Below are 18,734 nucleotides of genomic sequence, written 5' to 3' on the forward strand. Positions count from 1 at the left end.
CTTCCGCCTAATGTACACCTGAGCAACACCCGCCCGTCCCAGTGGCTTTGACCTTTGACCATCAACTGTTTTCAACTATTTGTAAGTTCAACCTTCAGTCCCAGTGGACATTTGAGCCAAACAGGAAGGAATTCTGTCCCTCACTGTCTCTTAACACGATAGCTCCACGATAGCTTCTTCAAATTTGGCACAAACGTCCACTTGTGGACGAAAGGTGGTCAAACGTAAAGCGAATAGAAAATGAATTTTAGAAATGTTCTGAAACATGCGACCCCCCCCCCCCCCCCCCCCATCACCAAGTCACGTGGTAGGTATTTCTGTCACAAGATGGCGGTACACATGAGGTCACAAAGGCTGGAACCTGAGAGCGCGGGAGAAGAAAACCCTGAAGTGCAACAGGTGGGCCCGTTGTTTACCTGCAAAAAATGGAGGGAACTTTTGTGGAAATTACCTTTGGTTGGACAAGTTGCTCTTTGGGCGGGTTTGTGGTGGACATGTTGCTGCTTCTCCGGAGACAAAGTTTTAGAAAAAACACAAATAAGAAGACGATGGCGGAAGCAGCTGCTCAGCCACGTGTCCAAAATTCGGTATGGCGTTTATTCAAACTAGATTATTCAACCTCATGGGGGGAAAAAAAAAAAATCGCCTTAAGCCTGGTCACATGATCAGGAAACCCTCCATTAATGTTCACTGCTATGCAGACGACACTCAGCTGAACTCATCAATGATCCACATGGAACAAACCAGCTGACTGAACTGGAGGCCTGTCTGAAGGACAGGAAACATGGAGGACCATCATTTCCTTTATTAAACTCTGATAAACTGAAGTTCTTGTGCTGGGCCCAGAACACCTTAGGACCACCTCATCTGATGAGACAGGAACCCTGAATGGCACCACCCTGGCCCCCAGCACCACCGTCAGGAACCTAGGAGTTCTCTTTGACCAGGATCCTTTAACTCCCACACTAAACAAACCTCCAGGACGCCTTCTTCCATCTACGTAACATCGCTAAGATCAGACACATCCTGGCTCAAGAAGATGCAGAAAAACTAGTCCCTGCTTCTGTCACTTCCAGGCTGGATTACTGCACCTCCCTCCTACCAGGCTGGACTAATAAGTCCCTAAAGACTCTCCAGCTGGTCCAGAACGCTGCTGCCACATGTTGACTAGAACTGGTAGCAGAGACCAGGTCTCTCCTGGACTGGCTTCTCTGCATGGCTCCCTGTCAGACTCAGAACAGAATTTAAAATTCTTCTTCTACCATCAAAGTCCTCAACAATCAGGCTCCTTCATCCCTGACAGAGCTCCTAGTCCCCTATGATCCAGCTAGAACCCTTCACTCCCAGGATGCAGGGTTCCTGCTGGTTCCTAGAGTTCTAACAGTAGAACGGAGCCAGAGCCTTCAGCTATCAGGCTCCCCTCCTGTGGAACCGTCTCCCAGTTTCAGTCCAGGACCCAGACCCCCTCGCGAGGTTTAAGAGCAGACTTAAGACCTCCTTGTTGATCAGGGTTATAGTCAGGACTGCTTAGGCTGGCCCTTAGACTGCTGCTATAGGCTCAGACTGGTGGGATCTCCCATGATGCACTGGGCTTCTCTCTCCTCCTCCTGGTGCTGCTGGAGGAGGCTCCAGACCTGAAGAGGCTCCAGCTGCCACCCGTAGCTCCACCTGCTCACGTCCCCGTCTGTCCATCAGTCTCTCCTCCTTTCTCTCCCTCTTTCTCTCTGTCTGCCTGTTTGCTACTTCTGATAAAGAGAATTCTGTGAGGAGCTCTCGCCCAGAGAGGAAGTACTTCCCTTCCCAGCTTGAGGACTTCCTGTCATATCTGATGATCCGGGTTTGCTGGACACAATCCGTTATGATTCACTGACTTTGTCTTTACCCAGCAGCCCCTGTGGTCAGGAAAGAAACCAACGCGGGAGGTCAGAAGTACGAGTTTCACTTCTGCAGCAGCTGGAACATCTGCAGCTACAGGGAGCAGAAAATACCTGATACCTGAGTCTAGTTCAGAGGCACCGCGCTCAGTCGCGCAGCCTTCAAACCCTGGCGCGGTACAATGGTCCAGTCAAGGGCAAGTCACTTAAGTAAAGCTTTAATCAAAGGAAAAATGCACTCAATTTAAGGAACAATGTTGTGGTCTTTAAAAAAAAAAAAAAAGTGTTGTGGTTTGCCATAGTGGCTTCTAATCCGCCGTCATTCAGCTTCCCTGGCCGGGGCTTTCTGAGTCTATAATTGAAAATACACAAAGAGAGGACAGAACAATGAACACACTTTTCTTTTTTTCTATTCCATAACACAAAATGACCATGACATGTTGCCAGGGTTTGATCGTGGTCTCGGCGAGCACAAAAACCCAAACTGATTACTTGGCCAGTGGTCAGATTTCTTAATCAGTGTGATTATTAATACGAGTAGTGGTGGTGTTAACTCCGCTAACAAGTGAAGCTGTTGATCTCTGTGACCCGCAGCGTTAATAAACGCCAGCAATTAGAAAACAAAAAACCTGCGCGACAAGCAGACGTCTCAGGGCCCGGCAGACGTCTGCCGGGCCCTGAGACGTCTGCTGCTCCGGGGGCTTTGCTCTCCTGCAGGATTTCTGGCAGAATCCAGAATAGAAATAAATCATTTTCTCTCATTGACCGCCACAGGTTTCCACCGTGTTCCTGTTCCTAAGTTTTACAGAGCATTCAGTTTAGTTAGTTAGTTAGTCAGTTAGTTGGTTGGTGAGATGGTTATCAACAGGAAAGTTGAATCACAGAGGAAGTGCTCCGACGCCTCCCCTGACTTTAGTGAGGCTCCCAAACTCCGCTTCAGGTCAGTCTCATTATTCGCTCTAAAATCTTTTTCAGTCCAATCAAGGACAACAGTGCCATGCAGGCACTCTTCCATACCTGTGTGACATGACCCTTGACCTTTGACCATGAAAACCTTTTCGGTTCATCCTCGAGTGCTGGCAGACATTAGAATCACATTTGGAGGTGAAAGGTGCTCAAAGAACAGGGCGTCAGGTTCCAGAATCCCATGACACGGATTGAATCCACTGGACGGACGGACGGACCTCAGCTTTACAACAGCGGCAGAAGCAGCAGAAGAGATCTGGAAAAGAGGCATGGAGGTCCAGGTGAGGGAGGCTGGTGGGGGCGCACCGTGGAGGGGAGGATGCAGGCAGTGTCCAGGTGGCGACGCGCCGGAGGTTCACCTCAACACTGGTGGAGTTTCTCCTGCAACGGGAGGTACATGTGTGAACTAATCATGAACACAAAAACAGATGCACAGGACAACGTTGAGTTTTGTAGCAACAATATATTTCTATTATATTCTATTTCTTTCTATAGAAAAAAAAGTGTGTGTGTGGGGGGGGGGGGCTGTGTAAGACACTGAGATATTCCAGGTCATGCTTTCACTTTTTATTTATTCGCGGGTGAAAATTCAACACCCGAGCGGTCCGATTCAAGTTTGTTCATCTAGTTTTGACTTTAAGGTCGTAGTTTCACCCCCAATCCTTAGGCTGCTCTCGAGTGACAGACAGACTGGCGAAGCAGGACATCACCAGAAGGCAGGAGGGGTCCCATAAAGGACCTCAGACCACCCCTAGGGAGGGGCCCCACCCACATCAGGGGACTCTCCCCCTCCTACAGCCAGGGAGCCGGGCTCAGTGACCGGAAGCTTTGTTCAAGCGTTTTAGTTCATAATGTTTGTGACGTTGTGAATGTCAGTGGGGGTGAGGAGGGGAAGAGGGAGGAAGGACAAGATGCATCGTAACCAAGTCAAAAGTACAGGAAATTAAAGGGTTAAATGACCCAACGGGGAACCCTGGGAAGCGGGGGCTTCCTGGCCGAGTGGAAGAAAGTGTTAAAAAAGGGCGTCGGATGCTGTGAGCATCATTCAATGAAACCTCAAAAAAAAAAAAGAAAGGAGCCTCAGGAGAGAATGACAGAAATCCCAAAGGAAAGAAAGGACAGAGAATTCTGTGAAAAGGCCAAGGTAACAGAGAGGGACTTCTAACAATGGATTCAAAACAGCACAACAATCAGGGAAAAATGAAAAACTTTCCAAATTTGAGGAGCCTGGAGGACGACGACCGGTTTAGGAACTGCCAAGTCGGGGATTTCTTCGAGAAATAAAGCCGGATCTTCCCTAGGACAGTGACTGTGGCAGTGTACATAGGGAGAGTGAGTCCTGCGTTGTACCAGGGTCCAAAAAAGAACAGAGGAACCTCTATATTGTTCGTTAGACACGGATGGATGGAAGAAAGTAGAACACAACTGACTGGAGAAGACTGGTTCGACACTTGTGGTGTGCAGCGCACCGCTACCAGCAGGGAATTCTGCTGGAGAAGTGCAACCAGGTCCTTCATTACTCCCAAGACGAAAAAACAAATTCACACCAACACAAGAACCCTGCTGGAGAAGGTGTGGAGAGCAGAACGTGGTCACGTTCTCCGGGAATGTATTTGAACGAAGGGAACAAAGTACGGAGGAAACTGAAAACCACGCGGCGGTGTGACGTACCAACGTCATGTGAGACTCCATACCTGCGCAGTTTGACTAGCAAAAACAGGCAGCGTGAAGACGGGTGTTTGGGGAAAACCCTGTTAGCTGCGACCAGGAGGGGGCAGCGTGAACCCTCCCACTCTGAAGCCCTGGCTGGACGCAGTGGAGGAGATATTTGTCATGGAAGGACTCACGCACGTACGGAGGCTGCGTCCGAATTGCACGTAGCAACCTACGTCCTCCTGCTGCGTCCTACCGCTACAGCCTACAACCTAAACACGGCGGCACCATTCAGACATCCTAGAAGACTGGTGGTGAAGCACGACCTCTGCTGGCAGAGCACAGATACTGCAAATAGGTAGACAGCACCAACGAAAGCCCCACCTGCTGGCCAGACTGTGGTACTGCATTCTCTGTTATTAAGCACATTAACGCACCTGTAAAGGTGTGTTAAGGCACCTTTAGTCATCAACAACGACTATAAATGTTGGTGTTGCATAAGAATGGGAGACTGTTGGTGGCGCAAACTTGGCTTGCGCGTCCACAAGTTTTTAGGGGACGAAGAAGAAGTCCGCGGTGCATTGTGGGCCATAGGTTGCTCCGTAGGATGCACCTGAACCGACCTACAATGTGGGCGTGTTTAGGCTGGAATTTAGGTTGCGAAGTAGGTCGCTACTCGCGCCAGTTGTGGTGTCGGACAGCCTCCGACCTACGACCTGACCTACATGGCAATTCGGACGCAGCCGGAGACTCCAGCGAGCCGAAGCCAACATGAAATGGAACAAAGTGGACAGCGTATAAACCCCAACATGGAGACACCACGGTGGGCTCGGAATGAACCCAGGGATGTGGAGATGACCCGTTAAGGAAATATGGAAACCACTGGCACTGTTCTGGGCTTTTTTTCTCCTATGTTTGAAATTGATTTAAAAAAAAAAAGATATTAAAAAAAACAAGAGAGACACTTTTGGAGAAGTTCCGTCAAGGTGCTCCTGACAAATCAGGCTTATGAGAATGGACACAGCAACTAATTTCACCAGACGTTATACTGAAATCAACGGAGTAGCCATTTATTCTTTAGAATAGGACCGGACCCAGTTCAATTCCTGACCCGACAAACCGTCCGGGGAGCCTGAATGAATGAGTTACAGCTCATTCACAGCTGTGGCGTCGCCCCCAAAACCCTTGAACCTCCCGCCACGCGACCGTGACTCGTGAGTGCTGAGCAGCGATCGTCCACCGACCCCCGAGCAGTTCGTTGTAACGGTGGACGTCAGCAGCAGCTCCACGCCACCTCTCGTTGCTGACACGACAAAAGCTAGAGGCGAGAAAGTGGCGCAGCAGCTCCGAGTGGTGGGTGACCTGTAGCACCCTCTGCAGGCCGCTACCGAGCACTACATGTTTTCTCAGTAGGATAAAAGCAATTTGGAAGAAGTGTAATCATAAACAGACTAAAGGACAAGATACTGTGTTTAGAGTTAATTGCAGAGCTTGCTGGTTTTCTAAAGGTGCCTTGAAAGCAGATTTTACATCCGTTGAATAAATCCTGTGTTGTCAAAAGTTTGAGACCGAACAAATCAAGCTCTCAAAACGGTGGCACTTCTTTTTAAACATTTAGATTTCTTCTGAACAAACGCTTACCAGCTCCTGTCATTGATATGAATTCATTTGTTCATTTTTATTTTTTCTATTTGTATTTCTATATTTTTTTTGTACCGCTTTATGTTGTTTAAAAGTGCTACACAATTAAACTGCGTGTAATATCAGCGATATGTGACATTCATCTTATAAAAAAATACAATAAGGTAGACGTTAACATGTCACAGCAGAAGCAAAGCAACTTTGTTTTTGAGGCACGTGTTTTTCTGCACAGGACAAACAGAAGACCGCAAACACAGAATGTAGAATGAGTCGGATGAGAGCGATTAAAAACACTGAAGTAATCCAAGTACACACGCACAAGAACAGCGTTCTCTCTCCTACCGAGTACTGAGGTCTAAAGTAGGTTCTTTTGTAATCTCGCATGTTTGCTGTGGAGGACGTTGGTCCCTTTGTGGGTGAAGATTAACTCTCTATATTGATCTCATGTTATCCAGATCACATTGCGTTCAACAGTGGCATAAACATCAGCTCTGTAATACAATATCTCACACACACACACACGTCATGACTGAGGAGGACTCAGCTTGTGTTGTGATGACGTCTTCACGCGGGTTAAACACCCTGATGATCAGAAATAATTGGCATATTGATCGGGCAAATCAAAAGGTCACATTGTCTCAGAAGGGGTCAAAGGTCAAGAAAAGCACCCTAAATCTACTGTAGCTGCAGAGGAAGGAGCGCACAACATCAGCGGGCCTGTTAGTGTCACAACACAGACAGCGGCTTCTTCTCCGTTCCCCAGCCGCCGGCGTCTCACAGCTGAAGAACAACGAGTGTTGCACACGTGTGATTTGATGCAACATAAATAATGGGAAGGATGGGAGTCGGCGATGCGGCGCAACATTTAAGGTTTCAAAATCTCCTACAAACAAGGTTTTTGACCCCTCGCCCTTTCGCCGTCCTTGTTGAGCCAATGATTGACTAACAATTGAGCTGTCCTATTTGTCTCCCCGGCGCGCTCAAAGGGACCCAATGATACACCACCAGGCACCTCTGTGAGTCGGTCAGCTATGAGCTGCTAGAGCAAGGCCTCGCCATGGACCCGTACAAAGCAGCTCTCCTCCTGGGAGCCCTGATCTGCACCGGTAAGACACAAAACCACCTCCCAGCTGGGATCTGCTGTAGCTGTGAAATAGTTTCATTGGAGTGGAAGTAAAAATTGTGTCTGCCATCAAGCCTGTGAGAGCGGACGAACTCTTTGCTCAGGAGTACTCCCACAGAACAGACAAAAAGGACGAAAATCTAGTATTTCAACAGGACTGAAGTAAATGTATTTGAATTACTTTGTGTCAAAATAAAAGCAAGTATACCCTCAGGTCTGAACTGGCCTTAATTACTTTTTAATCCCCGAAATTGTGAACCAAACAATATCAGAAGAAATTTGGATTTGAAGTGTAACGTAAAGCAAAAAAAAAAAATGGAGCCAAACGAAAGAAAAAAAAATCTTTTTTTTTCAAAATTCATCCCAAAAAGTATCTCTGCCTTCATAAATTGACCTTTAAACTTCTGAGGGCTTCCAGATTACACCACTGTGTATACAACCGCTTTAGAAACTGCTTTAAAGAGCTCAACTCTCCCTCTATTACTCAACAAAGTAGTTTTGCAGTGATTCAGAGTGTTCTTATGAGTACTACCTTTCAAAAGGTTTATTTGCCTAAAGGTGAACTTTGCCTTGGATGGTGTTTGTTGGCTAATTTACAGATATTTTTGGGAAGATGTAAACTTACTCGGCCAGGATATTGGAATTGGCAGACTTTAAATGTGGTGTACCCCAGGGTTCAATCTCAGGCCCTCTCTTTTTGAATATATATTCATCCACCTGCGGCTGCTCAGTGTGTCAGTAGTTTTTTTGTACAGATGCCGCACAGTTTTGCCCCTGCAGTGGCCGAGTGCGCGTCTGCTGGAGAGTAAAAAACTTCAGAAAAGATCAACAGCTAAAACAGCACAGGCTGTTCATTGTTAACAGGTCCTGCAGCATAAATGTTTCTCGGCATTTGTTTTTGCTGCTTATTCAGTAGAATGAGTCCAAGATTGATCTGTTTTTTCCTTTGGCTTCATCTAAAGTCAAAGGTCTCTACTCCATTTGTCTCCCACATTTCTCTTTCTGTGCCAGTTCGAACATTCGTCCTGGTTGTGTGTCTGACAGCTAGGATTCACCTTTGAATCGATAGTTCAGGGTTCCATCACCGTTTGAGTAACGTTAGTCAAACTGGCCTCCACGGGTTTGCTGGTACCCTGGACAGCAGTGTTACAGATAAGCTAAACCACACACTGTTGCCGTATCATCACACACTGCGTCATTATGTGTACAAAATAGAATGGTTCCAAAAAGCGATTATCATATTTAGTGTTCACTATGGGGCGCCACGGGGGAGCAGTGGTCCTCACTGTGGCCCCCCAGCAAGAAGGTTGTGGGTGGAGCCCCGGCTGGAGCACGGGGTCTTTCTGGGTGAGTCTCCATGTTCTCCCTGTTCCTGCTGGGTTCTCTCTGGTACTCCAGCTTCCTCCACAGTCCAAAGACATCAAGAGGGACCAGGTTAATCCAGACTCTAAATTGACCGTAGGCGTGGCTGGGAGAGCCAATGGTTGTCTGTCTCTATGTGTTGGCCCTGCCATGGACTGGTGATGGACGTGTTCACCATGTAAATCTGTAGCAACTACAGTTCTAGATTTAGTCTTTGTTATTTCATTCTGATTGCTCATAAAACTTTAAGATACACCGTAGTTTGAAGTATAACTCTGGTTATGAGGTCAGTTTGTAGTAGCTGTGGGTTTATCTTGCCTCTCGTTTCCCATCTTTCACTTTCAGCCCTTAATTTGATAAACGTTCCAAATATCAATAACGTGATCTACTTTCAACATCGCCTTCAGTTGGAGAACCGTGGTTCCACTCACAGCCTGTCTGATGCTCCGCGAACACTCCCGCTTATCACTTTGTCTTCATCTCTTACTTTTGAATGAATCACTGTTTTTTTTTTTTGTCGGACAATTCGTCATTCAACATATTTGTCTTTTATATGAAAGATTGTGTCTTGCGACTTGCATTCTGCGGAACACGCAACGCATGTTCACGTTTGACTGATAACTGCTGAATGATTAATGGTGAGTTACATTTTTCTTCTTCTTCTTCTTCTTCGGTTTCAGTTCGTGGCACTGAGGTGGACGGTTACGCGAAAACTGAGGGGGCCTGGATAATCTCACTGCACAAACGAGAGTACTTGGTAAACTCTGTGGAACAATGTGCTGTTAAATGTAACAGCGAATCTGCCTTCACGTGCAGGTGACCTCACTTTCAGAATCCGACTTCAGACATGAAAATTGAATTCGTTGTTTTGAAATAATGTGTTTAGTTCTTGTCATTATTCGTCTGTAAATGTGAAAAGGTGCAAGTAAAAAATACAGGTTAAGAAACACGCAGAACAAATGTAGGCATCAAATTCTCACATTTGATGACCCTTGAAGGGCAAATTTAGTTTATTTCTTTCGCTGACTGAAGGAAAGGAGACACAATGTGAGAGTTCCCAAATGCTTCATAAAACGGAGCAGAGAGGAGAAAAACTGGTTTCGTCTGCCCCTTATTTACAAAGAGCAGGATGTGAGAGACATCAGTGGACACGCTATTTGAAGAGGTTTATGACAGAGTTTATTTCGGCCTTAACAAATAATGAACGGTTCCAGGACTCGGTGTTGGGCTGTCTGCTCAGTTTGAACCCCGATGTGCTTCCTCAGGTCTTTCATCTATGTTGAGAAGGACCAAGAATGTTGGACGGTGGCGGCAAACTCCAAAACAGAGTCGGTCCTGCGCAGAAGCAGCACGGCTTTATATGAAAAAGAAGGCGAGTCCTTTTCTCTTCCAGAAAGCGCTTACGTTCGACTGTTCAACGATGGCAAAATGTGGTGTCTGAATGGTCTTTCCAGGCTTGATTTCTTTCGCCTCCGTTCCGCTGGAGTTAATGTTTAGCTTGTTTTGAAGGATGGCTCACGTTGGGTCCGCTAACACAGTGAAGAGCAGGCAGAGGTTAAACTCTTCCCTCTCAGATTTTGGACACAAGAGTGAGATTAGATAAAAGATTCCCAGGTAGCCTTGTCAAACAGGTAACAAGGCATGAATCTAAGTAGCGCGTGCAGCTGAATGCTAGAACTCCAATGATGCTCTTCTCTTGTCTTTTTCTGAATCTTCTTTAGAATATCTCCTGGAGTGTGTCAACGGAATAGGAACAGACTACAGAGGCACGAAGGCCAAAACAAAATCAGGGAAGTTGTGTCAGAGATGGGAAGCAAAAGTCCCCCACAGGCCCAAGTAGGTTGTAAATTCATGTCGTTGGTGTCACTGTGACCCCGTGTGTGGCTTCATGTAATTCCTCTCCACGTGTCGGCCGCAGCATCACGCCACAGACTCATCCCCGGGCAGACCTGGAGTCCAACTTCTGTAGGAACCCTGATGCAGACAGTGGCGGGCCCTGGTGCTACACCACCGACAGCAACACCCGCTGGGAGCACTGCAACGTTCCCAGCTGCACTGGTAACCTGGGACAGGCGATACTGGTTGTTCTGTTTTTCTTTGCTGAAATCCAGTGGGCTACAGGAAACTTAGAGCATAGCGTCGTAGGGAAGCTTTTGCATTATTTATGTTTTCATTTCTCTGCAAGAGCAGGAAAGTATTGAGAGAATTATCAGTCTCGAAAGATGTTCTGCTGCAGCCAGAAACATCTCTGAACCTTGATAATGACAGCAATGATAATAATTTCATGCAGTGAATGGGCAGACGGTAAGTACAGTGTGGTGTTTGCAGAGGAGTGTATACACTGCAGCGGTGAGGACTACAGAGGTAAAATCTCCACCACTGAAAATGGCTTCACCTGTCAGCGCTGGGACTCCCAGAAACCTCACAATCACGGCTACATCCCCAGCGCGTAAGACCGCCAAACGCCACATGACGTTACCCAAAAGCAGAACTTCATAGGAACACTGTTTATTCTCCTTCTGCATTCTCCAGGCTTCCTGAGAAATATCTGGAGGAGAATTACTGCCGGAACCCTGATGGAGACCCCCGACCGTGGTGCTTCACCACCAGCCTGTCCAAACGATGGGACTTCTGCTCCATACCACGCTGCAGTGAGTCTCACCTGTCGTCATCACTCATGCTTAACCTGGCCTTGATTCACGTGCAGATTTGGGTAAACGTAGAAATTGTGTTGCTCAAGAATGCACCAGCTGGTCATGCTTGTTCTCAGCAGCGCCAAAGTGGACGTGGGAAGGAAACACTTGACTATAACAGGGAGGGTGTAACACGGAGCAGGGTGTCTAGACATGGTTTTTCTGCTTTTGATTATAAAATATAGATTTCAAGAATACAGGGAGTATATTTGATAGCAAAAGACCTGATTTCCGTTGCACTACTCGACTGCTGGTCCTCCACAATCCTTTAACTGTCTGTCTCCTTCTGAATCTTCAGCCTCGGAACCCCCCACCATCATCCCGGAGCTGAGCTGTGCCACCGGTGAAGGCGGAGCATACCGCGGCACGATCGCTGTAACAGAGTCTGGCAAAACATGCCAGAGCTGGTCGGCCCAAACGCCTCACAAACACAATCGCACCCCTGATAACTACCCCTGCAAGTAAGCGCACAAGCGCGTCTGTCAACACAATCGTGCACCCTAAGAATGTTGGATGGGCTTGTGAGCTTGTTGTGGTGTCTCTGCCCCCAAGTGGCCACAAAACAAACTATGTTTTATTTGTCAGAGGACTAGACAACAACTACTGCCGTAACCCTGACAACGAGAGGATGCCCTGGTGTTATACCACAGACTCTGAGACTCGGTGGGAGTATTGTAAGGTGCCAACCTGTGGTAACGCCCCTGGGCCAGGTACTTAATAAGAGACTCGACCATGGTTATGATCTTACAGCTGCACATGAACCTAAGATTATTTACAATCTGTCCCCAAAACTCTACTTTCACATTGCTAAAACAACAATTTTGCAGTAGAATAATTATGTCGTATCTTACTTCCTGTTTGCTGCTGCAGATGAGCCAGTGATTCCCCCAGAGGAAGAAGACTGTTACGAGGGCGATGGGACGAGTTACCGTGGGATCACGTCAGAGACCATCAGTGGAAAGAAATGCCAATCCTGGAGCTCCATGACTCCTCACAGCCACGCAAAAACTCCACTCAACTACCCCACAGCGTGAGTCAAGTGTTTCTAACATTTCTGAACACTTTTGAAAGATAAGGCTGATCAAGCTGCATCAACATTGGCATGACAGCTTGTCACAAGCTCGTTCTGCGTATTTTTGCCTGAATATTGATGGTAAGTTTACAAAGTTGCATGCAAAAGCTGAATGAAATCCTTTGATTGTTCCCAGATTGATTGTCAGAATCAAACGCTGATCGTTTCAATGATTCAACATGAGGATGTTAAAGTTATAAATCGTAAAGACGTTAGCATGCCCAGCTAGCATTGCTAGCTTACCCCAATGGGCCTTTCTTTCACTTCTGGAAAATAATGTTTTAAGATGTGTCAAGACAGTTCAGGTCCTGTTGGGTTGGTGGAGGTTCGGAGAGCATCGTGGCTTCGGTTAAAGTGGACACGCTGTCAAAAAGGACTTGAAGAGGGCTTGGTGTGTTGCGTCTGGTGTTTTTAGGCACCGACCACTGGGCCACCACCATGCAACGAGGCGTCAGGATGTTGTCCGAAGCTATCGTAGCAAACAAACCAGGGGAACTTACCTTCCAACTTGTAGACACACATGATACAGAGAAACATTCCAAATGGCAACAATACAATCCACTTTGGTCATATTTTCTGTTTTCAGGCCCTGTAATTGCAGTTTTATAACTGAGAAGTTAGCAAATCAGTTATTGATATGTTGTGAATGAGTTTGAGGGCCAGCTCTTACACATAACACCTTTAAATACGGACGCTTCGCTAAAGTTCCAGGTCTCTTGTGAAAAACAGGGACCTCAGGAGGAATCTGTGCAGGAACCCTGATGGAGACCGAGCTCCCTGGTGCTACACCACAGACCCCCGAGTTCGCTGGGAGTACTGTAACCTGGAGAAATGTTCTGGAATTCCCTCAGGATCTACACCAACTGTTAGACCTACAACATCCCAGAAGCCCCTCCCCCCCACGCAGAGCCCACCACAGAAAGGTAAGTCATTCAACTTGTTCAACTTTTGCCAGTTTGACCCTTCACTCACCCACCTGCTTGTGTGCTGCTGTATTAAGACTGTAAGATTGGGAGTGGAGCTACATATCGTGGCTCAACCTCCATCACCATACTGGGAGTGACTTGCCAGGCTTGGAGTTCTCAGAGTCCTCACCAGCACAGCAGCTTCACCCCACAATCTCACCCGGACAAGGGTCTGGAGGGCAACGTAAGGCTGGGGCGCCGGACGTTTAGGGGAAAAACATTTCATTCTAGTGCTGAAAGTTGGCCTGAGTTGGATCGAGTCTCTTGCCTTTTGTTGTCAGAGCTGCAGAAACCCAGACAACGATGTGAACGGACCCTGGTGCTACACCACTGACAGGAACAAGAAGTGGGATTACTGCCAGATACCCGACTGTGGTAAGGAGTTAATGTGCCATCAAAAGGGTTCTGAAGTCATTGTCCATCCTTTTTCTCCTGCTTATCCTGTTGGGGAGCTGGAACCAGTCCATGGCAGGGCCAACACATAGAGACAGACAACCATTGGCTCTCCCAGCCACGCCTACGGTCAATTTAGAGTCTGGATTAACCTGGTCCCTCTTGATGTCTTTGGACTGTGGAGGAAGCTGGAGTACCAGAGAGAACCCAGCAGGAACAGGGAGAACATGGAGACTCACCCAGAAAGACCCCGTGCTGCAGCCAGGGCTCCACCCACAACCTTCTTGATGGGGGGTCACAGTGAGGACCACTGCTCCACCGTGGCGCCTGAAGTTGTTGTATTCATTAAAATAGTTGCACATAATGGAAGCAGGAAGTGGTTTTTTTTTAGGCATTAACCTCCTTCCTTTTGCTCACCTTGTCCAAAGTTATTGTTTGTAAAAAGCACTTCAGTCCACGCCCTCTGCACGGGTTTATGTGGCGTTCCCTGGCGCTCACTTGAGATCGCTATTTACAGATGAAACATCAACAGCCTCAGGCAGAGAGGAACAGATTTGTGTTTTGTCAGTGCTTGATTGTAGTTGAGATGTGGTCAAACCAACAGCTTCGTTGTGCTGTGTCATTTACATTTCACCGTCTTTTCTGTTGTGTATTCATGCCTGAACTTCTGTTGCAGCGGGGCTGAACTGCGGGACCCCCGTCACCAAACCAAAGCGATGTTTCGGTCGTATTGTTGGAGGCTGCGTGTCTAAACCTCATTCGTGGCCCTGGCAGATCAGCGTCAGGACCAGGTGAGTACAACAACACGAGAACTTGGTATCAGAACTCAAACTCCCTGAAAAGAGCCTTTTTCGCTGCCACAGCTCAAGAAGTTCATCCTGAAAATGATAAACAACTGCACCCACTTTAATACACCTCCCTCTGTCTCTCTCCACCAGTACGGGAATCCACTTCTGTGGAGGAACTCTGATTCATCCTCAGTGGGTTCTTACTGCCGCGCACTGTCTCGAGAGGTCAGAGGATATAAGAGTAAAAAACACAAAAAGAAACAAAAACTAAAAGAACTAACTTTATAAGTGTGTTTGCTGCAGGTCCAAGCGCCCCTCTGCCTACAAGGTAGTTCTGGGTATTCACACAGAACGAGCCAGCGAGCCGTCCAAGCAGGAGAGGAGGCTGGAGAAGCTGGTGCTGGGACCTAACGGAGCCGACATCGCCCTGCTGAAACTGGAGAGGTCAGTCCTGGAATCAGCCGCGACACAGACAGGCTCAGGTTGAGTGTCACCCACCAGAGGGGGATGACGTAGTTTTGTAGGCCTCCTGGACATTCGTACCATCATGGGTTCCACTTTTATAATTTTGAAAGACGTGGAACTGCCAGTACAAAGTTAACATGGGGTTCGAGATCCTCCCCGACCTTTGTAGTCTCCTACAGATACGAAAGACGGATAAAAGCTTTGAAATTCACAACTGTTTGACACTTGGCCAGTATTTAGTGTTGTAGAACACAAAGTAGTGAGATGTCTAAACCTGGCTTGAGCTGCAAACCTCAGTTCAGGCATTGAAAAGAAAAGCCACCGATTTGGAGACGAGCGAGCGGAGTCCAGGACTGGTTCCTGCACCATCCTGTTACTGCATCAGAGGTTTGGAGTCGGGCTCTGTTCCTCTGCACGTTCCTGACAAGCCAAAGCAGCCAAGATGTTCTAACAATTTATCACACACTGGAACGTTGTGCTGTAATGGGATCGCTCAGGATTCAGTGTTTTACATGGAGATAATTTCCTGTAAGCAGACAAAACAAAACCTCCCCATCAATCAAATATAAAAACCTAACACCTGATGCATCTGAATCAAATCCAGGAACTCATCACCTTCTGACTTCTGTTTGACTTTTGGTACAAACATCCTGAGGATTCTTGATCAGTCTTGCCGTGATTTCTAGATTGCAGAACGTCCATGACTGACGTGGTTCTTGTGTGTTCTCAGGCCTGCGTTAATAAATGACAAAGTCCTGACAGTTTGTCTGCCCGAGAAAGATTATGTTGTTCCCAGTGGAACAGAGTGTTACGTTACTGGATGGGGTGAGACTCAAGGTACGTGAGTGTGTTTGTGTGTGTGTACTTCTTGAGCGCTGGGTTTTTGAGGTCACTGTCATGGTTTACTGCAGCACTGAATGAACTGGAGCCATCGTTAATGTTGGCTTTTCCTGCTTTAAATGACACAGAGACATATTTTAGTATATCCAAAAATAAACCAGTGGACACAAACTGAGACTTCATCCAAATGAAAGCTGTGCTGCACTGATGAGGAGGATGGCTGGATAACTGTGAGGTGTGTTGCAGGTACCGGAGGCGAAGGCGTCCTGAAGGAAACTGGTTTCCCTGTGATTGAGAACAAGATCTGTAATCGTCCGTCGTACCTGAACGGCCGAGTCAAAGACCACGAGATGTGTGCTGGAAACATCGAGGGAGGAACCGACAGCTGCCAGGTACGGAGCCCAAGCAATGTCTGTTTGATGCCAGCAGCGGTGTTAAAGTTTGGAAGGCTAACGATGCTCCTCCTCGAGGTACAAAAATAAATGCGCACATTTGAAATGATGCAGCTGTCCTGTTGGCACAGAAGTGACACAAGAGGGCAGCACTGAGTCAAAGGTTTCTGACCAGAACAAACCTGGTGAAACAGTTCAGTCTGACCACTGATCTTTGTTAAAGTTGTCAGGAAACATCATAATTCTGTTCATAGTTTTGTACAAACTCTCCTCTCCCTGTGTGTGTGTGTGTGTGTGTGTGTGTGTGTGTGTGTGTGTGTGTGTGTGTGTGTGTGTGTGTGTTCTTTGTGCAGGGTGACAGCGGTGGTCCTCTAGTCTGTAACTCCCAGAACAAGTTTGTCCTCCAGGGGGTCACGTCCTGGGGTTTAGGATGCGCCAACGCCATGAAACCTGGGGTCTACGCTCGAGTCTCCAAGTTCACCGACTGGATCGACAGAACCATCACGGCTGGTTAAAACCCTCATAGTTTGAAGATATTTTATGTTTTGTTTTGGGTTTTTGCTCCAACATGGTCTGTCATAGATGACACGACAAAATTGAACTCAATAGTAATAATTCGGTACTTGAAAGTAAAATGTTCTTGGTAAGTAATTTGTACACAAGATACGACCAGAATGAGGTGAAGTCTTGAAGTGTAAATGCGCAAAAGTGGAAGAAAACAATGACACTGACTTATAAAAAGTGTATTATTTTCAGTTTTTGCATTTCAAATATATTGGTATGTGGTTTTTGAGCAGCGGGATGGTGGACACAGTGATATGACTGCCAGCAACACGACATCAGGAACACAGATTTACGAGATGGAAAAATAAAACTGAAAAACACTGAAAATTAAGTTGTGATTTATTCATAATATATGAACTTATATTTTTACGCACGTGTATACATGTGTATATATAAATGTATATATACACGTGTATATATAAAACACGTATGTATATATACAGATGTATACATATATAGATATGTACATACATAAATATGTTTGTACACCCACATTTTTCAAAATGTATATATGTGCATTTATGTATGACAGTAAATATATACACATATACATACATTTACATATATACATATAGATGTGTACATATACAAATATATATACATACATAGATGTATGTATATACATACATAAATACACATATATGTACATATATGAAAACGTACATATACATATGAATACATATAAACATTTATATTAATATATACAGAAACGTACATATGCATGTATACATACATATATAAATACATATATACAGTGTGTACATATGTACATAACCATATACATACATATATACATATACACATTTATATGTATACTATATACACATACATTTATATATACACATACATTTATATATATAAACATATACATACATATATAAACATGTACATATATATTAATACATATATAAATAACTTAAACATACATATATACAATATCCATCGTCGTCATCTTCCGCTTATTCCTACACATTAAGGGTCGTGGGGTGGCTGGAGCCTATCCCAGCGTCAATATATATATATATATATATATATATATATATATATATATATATATATATATATATATATATATGTATATGTATATGTATATGTATGTATGTATGTATATATATATGTATATATATGTATATGTATGTATGTATATATATATGTATATATATGTATATGTATGTATGTATATATATATGTATATATGTATATATATGTATATGTATATATATATATGTATATATATGTATTTTTTCACATATACAAATAAACATACACATATAAATACATATATATGCATATATATATACATAAATATATGCGTCTATATACATGTACATATATACATACATATAAACATATTGATATACACATACATATGTACATAAACATACACACATATTCATATACACACATATAAACATTGATATACACATACATATGTACATAAACATACATACATTTATACATTTATAAACATATATACATATACATACAAATATACATACATGTGTATGTATATATGTAACATACATATATACATATATGTACATATATAAATATGTACATATATTAATACATACATACATATTTATATTCATATATACATAAACATACATATAACATACGCATATATACACATGTACACATATATACATGTACACATGTATATACATGCATATACATAAATATATACATTTATACATCTATATACATACATAAACATACATATACACATACATTCATAAACATATGTATACATATATGCATATATATACATATATAAATCTACATATACATATATACTTACATTTATATGTATACATACATATAAATTTACATATATACATATGCATACATACATGCATATATAATCAAACATATACATATGAATACATATATACATTTTTATATTCGTATATATACATAAACATGTATACATATGTACACTC

At 44.7% G+C, this 18,734-nt stretch overlaps 1 protein-coding gene and 1 long non-coding RNA gene across 2 annotated transcripts; one reads left to right on the top strand and one right to left on the bottom strand.

The window, feature by feature from the left end:
- Nucleotides 1-1,897: 1,897 nt before the first annotated feature.
- Nucleotides 1,898-4,788, bottom strand: LOC147243304 (uncharacterized). Its single transcript, XR_015110677.1, has 3 exons — nucleotides 4,512-4,788; nucleotides 2,892-3,221; nucleotides 1,898-2,226 (listed from the first exon to the last, which is right to left on the bottom strand). It is a non-coding gene; the product is annotated as an uncharacterized LOC147243304 (long non-coding RNA).
- A 2,332-nt stretch (nucleotides 4,789-7,120) lies between these two features.
- On the top strand, nucleotides 7,121-17,118 carry plg (plasminogen). Its single transcript, XM_086190005.1, has 19 exons — nucleotides 7,121-7,240; nucleotides 9,300-9,435; nucleotides 9,885-9,991; nucleotides 10,341-10,455; nucleotides 10,538-10,677; nucleotides 10,948-11,068; nucleotides 11,152-11,270; nucleotides 11,611-11,773; nucleotides 11,898-12,022; nucleotides 12,183-12,342; nucleotides 13,114-13,307; nucleotides 13,385-13,533; nucleotides 13,631-13,724; nucleotides 14,419-14,533; nucleotides 14,681-14,755; nucleotides 14,834-14,974; nucleotides 15,726-15,832; nucleotides 16,082-16,227; nucleotides 16,581-17,118. The coding sequence occupies exons 1-19, from the start codon at nucleotides 7,192-7,194 to the stop codon at nucleotides 16,740-16,742; spliced, it is 2,418 nt and encodes an 805-aa protein (XP_086046131.1). The 5' UTR covers nucleotides 7,121-7,191; the 3' UTR covers nucleotides 16,743-17,118.
- Nucleotides 17,119-18,734: the final 1,616 nt, after the last annotated feature.

The sequence above is a fragment of the Aulostomus chinensis genome, chromosome 20, assembly GCF_037954235.1.
Source record: "Aulostomus chinensis isolate RoL2024-O1b breed Wild chromosome 20, RoL_Achi_v1.0, whole genome shotgun sequence".
Classification (NCBI taxonomy): domain Eukaryota; kingdom Metazoa; phylum Chordata; class Actinopteri; order Syngnathiformes; family Aulostomidae; genus Aulostomus; species Aulostomus chinensis.